Source organism: Mercurialis annua, linkage group LG1-X (genome assembly GCF_937616625.2).
Source record: "Mercurialis annua linkage group LG1-X, ddMerAnnu1.2, whole genome shotgun sequence".
Taxonomy (NCBI): domain Eukaryota; kingdom Viridiplantae; phylum Streptophyta; class Magnoliopsida; order Malpighiales; family Euphorbiaceae; genus Mercurialis; species Mercurialis annua.
The window spans coordinates 346083-358547 of NC_065570.1; the positions used below are offsets into that span (position 1 = coordinate 346083).

Here is a 12465-nt window from a genome sequence, read left to right on the forward strand (position 1 = left end):
GAAAGGCGCATCTTTTGATTTGCCATGGGCACATTTATACACGTAGTTGCATACAACCTGTTTTACATCTTTGCTTTTTCTTTCAAAAGTCTTGCATGGGGCCGAAAGATTAAAAAGAACACTATAAAAAATGACCATCTTGCTTTAGTTATCATGGATCCAAGGTAAGGAATAATTTTAAAGTGGGTCATTCATACCGTATGACTAGAGCTCTTCATTTCCCTGTTTTTCAACATTTATCACTACCTTTACCTTGTTTCCTTTTCACTCTTTTAGCTCCAACAACAAACAAAACCTATCTTTCTCCTTTCGTTCACCAAAATGGCACTCAGCAATAATGTTATCGGAGCGATCAACTTCGCTGCAATGCTTCTCTCAATACCGATCATCGGTGCTGGGATCTGGCTGGCAATGGAGCCAGACAACTCCTGTGTAAGGATTCTACAATGGCCGGTCATTATTTTGGGAATATTGGTTTTAGTTGTAGCTTTAGCAGGTTTTATTGGAGGGTTTTGGAGAATCCCATGGCTACTCATATTTTATCTCATTGCTATGCTCATCCTTATAATATTAGTTGCCAGCTTAGTAGTGTTCATCTATATGGTGACCGTCAGAGGTTCAGGTGAGGTTGAACCGAGCAGAGCCTACTTGGAGTACAAGCTTGATGATTTTTCAGGATGGCTTCGTCGCAGGGTTCAAAGTCCATATAAATGGGATCCAATTAGAAGCTGCCTTAGCTCCACCAATATGTGTGCCGAGTTGAACCAGAGTTATCGCATGGCTCAAGATTTCTTTAGTGCTCATATTACCCCATTACAGGTATAGTCTCTTAATGATTTGTAGATTTTGGTTGAGTTCATGTCATTCTGCTAACTCTTTGATTTTGGTATTACAGTCAGGATGTTGTAAGCCTCCAACTAAGTGTGGGTATACATTTGTGAACCCAACTTATTGGATAAGTCCAATCGACAATGCTGCGGACATGGACTGTCTGAATTGGAACAATGACCAAAATCAGCTGTGCTACAACTGCAATTCCTGCAAGGCCGGATTGTTAGCAAATCTTAAAAAGGAGTGGAGAAAGGCGGATATCATATTGCTGATTACTCTTGTTGCCTTGATATGCGTCTATTTGATTGGTTGCTGCGCCTTCAGGAATGCTAAAACTGAAGACATTTTTCGCAAATACAAGCAAGGTTATACTTAATCCACAAACAAGATTGCAGTCTGCTTTTATGCTCATAACATGTTAGGATTCTCCTGTTTTCATTACTAGAACCCACTTTTTCTTCTTCTTATTGTGTTCAACATTTGCACCGAAAGTTGGTTGCTTTAATTAACAAGCCAATTAATTTCTGGCTACCTGAAGAAGTCCTGACTGACAGTAATAAGACTTTGGAGATGAAGAAAAATGATGAAATTATTGGAGGAGGAATAAATTAAGATGGTCATTTCATTCTGTTTCACACCATCCAGTCTTCTCCATCCCAACTCACCCCATCATTTGGACTAAACTAACTCCAACTCAACTCCAAATAGATTATTCTATCTTGGAGATTACATAAAAATAAATAATATCAGATGCTATTTAGCTCATAAAGAATTATTTTGCAACAAAATAAAAGGCATATAGGAGAGACATGGAGTGTATATATATTATTATCAATCACTCTCAATTACAACTATCATAAAACATCTCAACTATCACAATATAACAAAAACAAAAAAGTAAAAAATTAAAACAATTATCAATAATAAATAGCAAAATGATACTACTATATAATATGAGATTTTGGAGAAAGGAATTTATATAGAAATATATTAGATAATATATACTAAATGGTGAGGAGAAGGAACACTTCTCTAATAAACTAATACTCGCGAACAACTTCCCAAACATAATATTTTTAAGATAAATATTTTATATAAATTAAAATCCTATGGTGTAAATTTTTTAAAAGACACTACTTATTATTTTTCATTTAATTTTTTTATTTCTTATTAAATGTCATAACTAACATTATTTCATGTTTTACACAAAATTTACTAAATTTTGGTAGAACCTTCACTAAAATATGACTATTTTTCTTTTTAAACAAGTCGTTCCAGCAAATAAAATATCACGGCAATCAAAAACTTAAATTAGGCCTATCAAACTATAATATGTTGTTCAACCGAGATAGTCATAATAATAATCAGTTTATAAATTAATTCACAAAAACTCTATCAATAAATTCTAACATATACTCCCTCCATCTCGTTTAAAAATAAAATAGTAATTTAAATTCCTTCTTACACATAAATTAAAAAGACAATAATTTGCATTGTTTTTCTTTATAATTAGAGGAGTGAGCGCTTTAAAAAGGAATCAAACCCACAATCTAACAGTTTGCTGTCCAGCGTTTATACTATTGGAACTCTAACTCATTGGTAATAACTTGCATTATTTTTTTCTTTTTCATCTTATACTTATTATTGGGATGCTTATACATTGTGTTTGGCATTAAAAATAAGGAAAAGGGTCAAATATGTTCTTCATGTTTAGCCTGAGAATCAAATTGGCTCTTTGTGTTCGGAAATGTGCTAAAACACACCTAGCATTTTTTAAAAAGCTCAAATAAGCCCTTCTTTCTACACCATTTAAAAATTTGTCAATTCTTGCCTAACTGGAATCTAACATGGGTTTTTTACATGAGGTGATTCAAATATGCCCTCAATATTTAACATGCGGTTCAAATATGTCCTTCACGTATGAAAATGTTCAAATATGCCCTTCATTCATGAAAAGGTTCAAATATACCTTCCATGTATGAAAAAATTCAAATACGCCTTTTATATATGAATAAGTTTAAATACGCCCTTCATGTATGATAAGATTCAAATATATCACCAGTAAGGGCGAGTAAAATTATCGATCAACCAAATTAACCGACTAAACTGGTGAATTTCGGTCAGTTTGATTATAAGTTACGGTTCAGTTAGTTCAATTTTGATAAAAAAAAGGTAGATTTTAAATTTTTGGTTCGGTTTGATATTCAATTATCCAAATTAATCGAATAAGCCAAATTTTAGTTTTTTTTACCTTTTTGTTGTATTATTGTCGGTTTCGAGTTTCAATTACTATATCCAAATTAACCGAATGAGATAGTCTATTGAACCTTGAAAAAACAAATTTTCCAAATGATACTATTATCACTTGATGTTAGCAATAATAGAGTAGAATTAAAAAAAATACAATCACTTTCGAGTTCGATTCGATTTTAAAGTTTAAAGTTTGAAACTTAATTCGACAAAATATGATTTTAGAAGCTCGAACTCAAACTCGAACTCGATTTGACTTGATTATCTGTATAAATATTTAAAAATTAAATTTTATAAAAAAAAATAAAGACATTATTGTGTTTATATATATAATAATAAAGAATAAAAAGATTTACTGAATCTCGAGCAGGCTCGCAGGATTATCAAGCGGAATATTTTGATACTCAAATTCAATTTGAACCTTTTTATACTTGAAGGGCATATTTGAATCTTTTTATAAATGAAGGGCATATTTGAATATTTGTATTCATAAAGGGCATATTTGAACCAACTCAAGTTCATTAAGCCACATCAGATTCCTCCTAAGTAATAATTGACAGTTTTAACCCTTATTAAAATAATGTTAGAAGGAGGAGCTTTTTTGAGCTATTTTTTGAACGTTAAGTGTGTTTTAACACCTTTTCGAACATAATGGGCTAATCTACTCCTCAGGCCAAATATGGAGGGCTTATTTGACCCATTTCCTTTTATTGATACCCAATTTTTGACATCGATAATTTTATCGAGTTGTTTTAGATTTATCCGACTACTAGTCAAATTAAAGCAAAATAAACACAGCAACATAAAATTAAAGCAATTTATCTTTTTATTAAGACCAAATGTCGTAAAAAGGCCAAACCTTTCATAAAAGTTTAACAAAAGTCATGACCTTTTAATTTTGTCGATTTTGGCCAAAAACTGATTATTTGGCTTTAATTGTGGCCAACTCTCAATATGATTTCAATTTGCCTATGTGGCGCCTACGTGGCATGCACATATATTAAAAGATCAAGACTTTTATGAAACCAAATAATCCATTTTTGGCCAAAATCAACAAAATTGAAAGGTCAAGACTTTTATGAAACCAAATAATCAGTTTTTGGCTAAAATCGACAAAATTAAGAGGTCGGGACTTTTGTAAAACTTTTGTAAAAGGTTTGGCCTTTTACGACATTTGGCCTTTTATTAATATTGACTTTTAAAAAAAATATTATAAATAAAAAAAGCAAAATAAATTGTGTACTTTATTTTCTCCTCCTGAATGCGTTTGAGATCGCACACCCTTAAGAATATAAAACGAATTTCTAAAATAGGCAACTAAGCGGGAGTAAGAAAAAAAAACATCACAGGAATTCTCTCTCTAAAAATAGCGCTCTCCCTTCTCTCTAAAACTAAATTTTTTTTTCTTCTTCATCTTCTTAAGGGTGGGAGAAGATGATTTTTCTCCGCCCATAATACGATTAATCGGATATCTTTTTTCTTTGTTTCAATAAGTTTTTTTAAGGTGTTTGTTTGAATTTTATTTTTGATTGAATAAATGTTTAAATGTTGTTGTAGATTTAAGAGTAGGAATATAACTTATAGATCTATATTTAAGATGAGACTTAAAAAGTTTGAAACTTTAAGAATCAAGCGGTTTCAAGATCGTATTTTTAATTTGAACCATTTATGTTTTCGGTAACCTTTTGATGGTTGAAAAAGCCCTAATCGATGACTGTATTAGTAACTCTCATCATTATTTTAGAATTGTTCTTTCAATTTGTTGAAGAACCTTTTATTAATGTAATTTTCATTTTCATCAATGAAAATTTTAGTCTTTTGATAAAAATAAAAATAAAAATTGGCAACTAAAAATATGACATGTCTTTTCTTAAACATGATATAAGAAATATGTTTTTCGTTTTATTATTTATGGTAGTCTTTTAAATTGTGTTTAGAGCATAATTATTAACTTTACAGAAAAACGAGTAAAGATGAAGTTTTATATAAATCTATCTATATACTTATATAATTGAGAGGACCAACGAAGGCCTCTCATTGATTCCTACAAAATAGAGCTCTCTCATTAATTTTCACAAAATAGAGCTCTCTCATTAATTCCCACTTTTTTTAAAACACTTATATTATTTTAATTTTATAAATCACATTTAATTTACCTTATCTTTCTTATGTAAAACACTAACGTGTAACGTGTAAAACTTGACCTCCAATTCTGAAAAATTCCAGATCTCCAAACAACTCATTCCATCTTCAAATAAAAAGATCAAATTTGCAAGTAACCAAACAATGGTCCGCTGGGTCACAAAGTACTCTGATTCTATTATGGCAACTTGATGGGTAGGTTATGTTTTTCTTTCTTTTCTTTTTTTACTTAATTAACCAATTATTTCTTGCATTTATTTGATGATGGTAAATAAAGTTGTAATTTTTTATTAGGCTGCCTAATTTTTGTTATTAGGCAATTTTTGTTATTAGGTAAATAAAGTTGTAATAAAGTACTCTGATTCTATTATGGCAACTTGTGTTATTAGGCTGCTAATTTTTTATTACATTCTTTATTAATTAAATTAGAGTTAAGTATAACATTTCTTGTGGTGTTTTGATTGAATCGTTTTGTTGTTTTGTTGGAATATTAGGGTTTTTGAGAATTTAATTTTTTTTTCCGATGAAATATAGTGAGAGGTGAAGAGAGAAAATTGAATATTTTTGCTAAATTAAATTCTAGATTTTCTCTTTTACTTTCAGATTGACTTATTTGTGAAATTATTATGAATTAATTGTAAAAATGACGGGATTTTGTTGGAATAATTGATTTCATTAGGGGTCATCTATTAGTCCCCACAAAATTCATGTGAAGTTTTTTGCTTATCAATGATCAACTGTTAATTAGTTTGCATTAATTTTAAAAAAGCTTTTATAAATCATGTTTTTCTCTAATTTTATGCAGCTTTTATGCCTAGAATTAAAACTGGTAGATCATTTAAGGTTGAAATCATGTGTGATTTTAGTGCAGCACATGAATCTCAGAAGGCAATTTTGTTGTTTAGTATGGTGGTTTTATGTATCTATAGCTTAAATTAATGTAGTTTTCTGATCAATGAATCAATTTGTATCATAAATCACATAATTGTCATTTGATTCAAAATTTCCTAAAAGTCTCAAGTACAGGTCATGATACCCACAAAAACTAGGGAGGAAGAAAAAACTCAGCATGAGGCAAACAAAGAAAACAATTCAAACGTGCTCATGAATTTCCGACGTAAGTTTTTCAATTAAACTGCATAACATATTGTGGTCGTACAAAAACAAAAAGATGTGGAGCAGAGTAATAAACAACCAATTAAAGAACAATTATGTGCCTTTGTTCCGGCGGTAGAAAATAATTACAGCCGCCACCTCTGTCTCGACCATCACTTACTAGAGAATTCAAATGCATGTTTCGATTTAAAATTAGAAATACCACTTACAAGTCACATATATTTATATGATTCTTAAATAAATTACTTGCTAATAGTGTCAATGGGACGAGTCAAAAAACAATAATGAGATTGTTTATTGGTATCATATATTTCAAATTCCATTATTTATCTTTCTAAATATTATCCATGAAATACGTATTTTTGGTTATTTGGGTTTTTATTTTTTATTTTTTGAACCAATATGTGACCTTTCTTTACATTTAATATTTAACTATTACTACTATAATGTTAATTGTAATGATACAATTACATATTTTGTTTTGTTTTTTTCTTATAGATACCATGCCATCTATGAAGAACGGAAACTTCGACGAACCTGTGTGTCCCGTTCCGTAAATAAAAAATTATAAAAAAACCTAAAACATTCTCAATAGATAATTTTTTTGATACAATTACTCACAATTTTTATTGTTCACGTTATCTATAATAAAGTTTATCTTCTTAATTATGTTTAATTTATTTTATTAATTGACATAAATATATAAATAAAATTTAATATATATAATATTTTTAATTTTATAAATATATCCTATATTTTAATTATTTACACGTTTCCCCCACGTTTCGTGTCCTTCATTTAAAAAAAAATATCGTTTCTGCGTATCCGTTTCGTGTCGTTTTTGTTTTCCGTTTCCGTTTCCGTGCTATCTAGCATGCCATCTATACAAATAAAGAAGAAAAATTTAGCACTACCGTTAAAAGTCCTTTAAAAAATAGCTACAAAATTCAAAATCAAAGCATGACCGATTTACAAAATTTTCAATTAACGTAAGTATAATTATAATAAATAATTTTCAATTATAAAAAAAGTATTCTAATCACTTATATATTTTTTTACAGGTCATTCAAATTTTATATTACAACTCAAAATTTTAAATTTTGAGTTTCTTTATAAATTCATATGCCATGTTAAACAAAATCAATATGATATGATACTAAAATGTAAGAGCATCTTCAATGCAATGCTAAAATGGAGTGCTAATGCCATAATTTAACATTAAGTCTTAAAATGCAATTCCAATGCAATGCTATAGTTTGTGCTAAATTTAGCATATGCTATATCACGTGCTAAATTTAGCACAGACTATAGCATATGCTAAACTAAAACAACCAATAACAGTTCACTATTAATTACAATTTTACCGCGGTTATTTTTTTCATTTATTATTTCAACATATTTTTTTACTTTTCTATTTTCTTCATTTTAAATTTTGTGCTTCTTTTTAATTTTATGATCTCGATTTAATTTTTAATAATAGACCATACATCAATATAATATAAAAATTAAATAATTTATTTTTATATAGTTCATCAATTCTCTTAATTATTATTTTTTGAAAAGCTCATTACTATATCAAAAAACTATTAAATTAATTTTTATTTAGAATATCTAATTAAAAAAATTATCAAATAATTAAAAATTAATAAAATTAAGAGTAATTATTATAATAAATAATTATAACACTTATTTTTAACTTTGTGCATTGGAGAAAAAAATAGAATGTTATGCTATTTATAGCATGTTACCACTTTTATATGCTAAATTTAGCACAAAAAATAGCACTCCATTGGAGATGCCCTAAAAGCGCAAATAATAAATATGCGGGTTTTGCTTATGCAATAATCTAACACGCATTTTACAGTGGAACATGAACTTAATTTTATTATCAATTGCAAAAAAATCAAATCACACAAAAAAAAATATCGTAAAGTATTGAGAAGTATGATATTTGCGCCACATTTCATTATCAGAAGTAGTTGCAGACAAATTTGAAAAAAAAACAAAAGAAAGTAATTGGAGAGATAAATATCAAATACCAGTAGAAGAAATAAAATATAAAAAATGTATCGTAGATATTCAGTATTTTAAAACAATTCATTATTAGGATTGTTAGATGTTTTTTTTATTAGATCATAAATTATGAATTTTATTTATTAAGAATTATTTATATTATTTTTTAAAAATTTAATTACTTTTAAAATATATAAAAATTTGATTCCGCGCAAATGCGCGGGCTTTCGACTAGTATCTATATCTATATATTATATAATTGAGAGGACCAACGGAGCCCTCTCATTCATTCTCACCAAATAGAGCATTGTGGTAGTCTCCAACTTTTTTAAACTACCTATTTTACTTTAATTGATTTAAACATATATTTATACTTATATAATTGAGAAGACCAAAGGAGTCTTCTCATTAGTTCCCATTTATTTTAAACCACCTATTTTAATATTGTTCTTTTATTAAGATTTTAATTAAAAAATTATAATTTATTTCCTCAATTGATAAGTTTTATCTAACCAATAATAGTCATATAGACACACAAATTTTATCTTCGGAGCAGTTATTGAGTTCTAATAGAATATAAACTTACCATTATATATATATAGACTTGCCAATTTACCTAATTGTTTTTATGCTTTTTTATTAGCTTTTCTTTTCATCTGTAGCTAATTTCTAAAAACTTTGTACAAATATTAAATGATCTTTATTGATTTTTTGTGCAGGCATTAATGCTTCCATTAATCCATGGGGTGGTATTGCAAATTATAGTGTTAGATTTCTAACAGGACATTCAAACAAATAAGCTATTATAATTTATAGCTATTACAGCCGAACGAGAAACTATGCCTCTGAAGTGTGTAGTTAGAATATTATAATGATTCAGGGAAGAAGGTAAAAGGCAAAACTTACTTTTCAATTTCCCCATTTTTCTTTACAAATCTCAAATACCCTATTTTTTTATTACAAATCTCAAATATAGTGTATTTGTTAATTTTATATTAATCATTCAGAAAACCTTTAAAATGACATTCCATATAAAGTATTATGTAATTTAAATTTGTTGTCTTAATTGGCATTAAATTGGCATTTAGTATAATTACACAGTTCTTCAAAATTGAAATGGTTATAAAACAATAGTTTCCATGATGACTGTCATTGGTTTCTATAATTTTATACGATTGTTTACAATTTTATTTTTTCTCCATAGTTTTATTAACTTAAACTTTAAAGTGATAAAGAGATCCTTTTAATGATTTTAAGATATCCTAGAATTGTGTCATAAGGTCATGTAAAATCGAAGTAACAAGTAAAATAAAAAATTAAAGTGAACCAAATTTAATTCTATCTATAGAGTTGATTTTTTTGAGGTTTTCAATTCAGTCTTATTATTGTTAAATTATTTCCAAAAAACAAATGCACGACCATAGCTGCATTGCATATCGGACTAACATCCATAATAGAATAATTTTATTTAATAAGTTATATTAAAACCATGATGTGAGTTATCTAGAGCTTTAAATTACTTTTATATGGCCAAATAATATGATAAATATCCATTATATTTTTCATTAAAAAGACAGTGACTAAATTTGTTTTATAAGTAAATTTATTGAAATATTCAAACTGATGATAATAAATTAAAATAACTTTAAGTGTTACCCTACAAGTAGATTTAGATGGTAACGTGTATTCATAAAATTTATAAGAAAAAACATGAACACTATATTTTAATATTATAAATAATCATTGAAATTAATTTAAGTCATAATCAAACATAATAAAAATTTAAGAAATTTTAATTTTATGAGTTCATATAAAATTAAATCAATGTTTTTTTAATTGAGAGGGCCAACGGAGGCCTCACATTGATTCTCAACAAATAGAATTTTCTCATTAATTCTTACCAAATAAAGCATTCTCATCAGTTCCCACCTTTTTTAAATCATTTATTTAAATTATATTTATTTAATGAGTGTTATAATCTTTATTAACTTCTAATCTCTACACATTACAGTGTTTTAATCTATATTAACTTCTAATATCTATACTTCATAGTGTTTAATATATATTTAAAAAAAAAATTATTGATTCTCACCAAATAGAGCATTCTCATAAATTTCAATCTTTTTAAAAACACTTATTTTAATTATATTTTTTTATATATAATTTAATTAAGAGAATTATAATCTATTTAAACTACTGTAAATTTCCACTTTTTTAAAACTCATTTTGAATCAATTATTGTAATTACATTTTATTATGAACTCTAATTATTGATACCGAGTATTTATCATTTCTAAAAATAATTATTTTAATTAATAGGATTATAGTCTATTTAGACTACTAACTAGGAAGCATAGTTCGTCAGTTTTGGCTTCTCTTTATATGAGTCATCAAATCCTATTATTGTGTAAACTCTCACCTAATTCATATTCTAAGTTAACCACAAAACTAACGGAAGTAGTAAAAGCATAAAGTGACACCAACAAAATTACTTGACATGTTTATAAAAAACAATTACTTAACATGTCCACACTACTATTTCAATCTCGAAGTTTCTTATATAAAGATAATTTTTCAGCAATTATAACAACTAAAATATCTTAAAATAAAGTGCGTAAAAAGTAATATTATTGGGTAAAAGACACTCTGATTATAGCTAGACCACTAAACATGTCACGACCCGATTTCCGCCTCGAAACTCGAGCCGAGACCGGCGCTAGGGAATGGGAATGGTTGTTCCGAAACCCGTAGCAAGCCTAAAACCTCTATAAATTTTTCGCCTCCTAAATATAAATATAGGTCGTATCTCGCGTACGACCCGTTTTCAGAAAACACCGTTAAAACATTTTTCCGTTTAGTGCGGAAACACATTCTGAAAATATTCATATAGGCGATATCGCGCTTTCAGAAATGCTGGTTGAATAACCCTAGTTATTCTGACCCACGCGCATTTCTGAAAACCGGTGCGGTGGTACAGGGACTTGGCTCACGTGCCTTGCCTCGCAGGCAGCCCTGTCTCAAACCGCGCACCCGAGCAATATGTTTAATAAAATATATCGAACACTTTCCTTTTCAAAGCGTTGTATCAAACATATTTAAAAACATGCACAGCAGGCACACAAACGTAAGGCCAGCTAAACTACACACAGTGTCTTTGCAGACCAAAGACGCGAAGCTTGGCCCACCCGTAGGGGACACCATAAAACACCATATGCCTATTAAGTAGCCACTTATTAGAGCTAGACAAAGTCAGGTTCCTATCAGAGTATATAGACAGAGGAACCATGACGTGGCCACAGGCATATCAAACATATATACACTATTGCAGCATCTAAGAGTTTAAAGTGTTATTTACATAACAACAGAATAAGCTTCCCTGATGGAAAAGGGTGGAAGCTCGACCAGACCCGGTAGCTAGGTACCTGAAAATGATAAACAACAACGGGGTCAGAAATATAAATATTTCTGAGTGAGTAGATAGGTTTACAATTAAATACCAAAATCGCGTATATACAAAATATCGGTATATAAAAATATTACCAGTCCTCGATCCAAATGAAACCCTAATCCTGATTACGTTATAGTGCTATCATATATATAATGCATATGCACAACTCTTGTTTAATACAGGATGAGCTGTATACATATGTATCACAGCCATCTTGACTCTGTATAGGGTTGCTGGGCCGGAACTTAAATCACTGCCACCTCAGGACTACCCATTAGGTTTAAGCCGCTTTATAAGCATCTGGCTTAAAACCTAATCTCAATATGTATGCTTATAATATTTACCTCTCATCTAGTTCATTAACACCGGTGATCACACAGTCCTATTGTTGCCCAATAGATAGCTCGTTTCAGTGGATCTTCCTTGGCTAAGTTTCATACTTAGTGCGATTTATGATTTAAAAACAATTGAATACTAATATTCAAAAGTAAACAAATGAACTCACAAACACCGCTAGGTCTGGAACTTAATCCTGTGGTTGTGGTCAGACTGCTGGCTAGCTGGTCGGACTAAACACACAAAGCAAACAGGATAAAACACATCAATATATGTTTCCTATAAAATTTCTAGGTCCTTAAACCCAGATCTAGGTCAAACATATAATC

At 29.0% G+C, this 12465-nt stretch overlaps 1 protein-coding gene across 1 annotated transcript; it reads left to right on the plus strand.

Moving 5' to 3' along the window:
• Window positions 1-145: 145 nt before the first annotated feature.
• Window positions 146-1293, plus strand: LOC126665159 (protein TORNADO 2). The gene is made up of 2 exons (XM_050357871.2): window positions 146-819; window positions 896-1293. The coding sequence occupies exons 1-2, from the start codon at window positions 322-324 to the stop codon at window positions 1205-1207; spliced, it is 810 nt and encodes a 269-aa protein (XP_050213828.1). The 5' UTR covers window positions 146-321; the 3' UTR covers window positions 1208-1293.
• Window positions 1294-12465: the final 11172 nt, after the last annotated feature.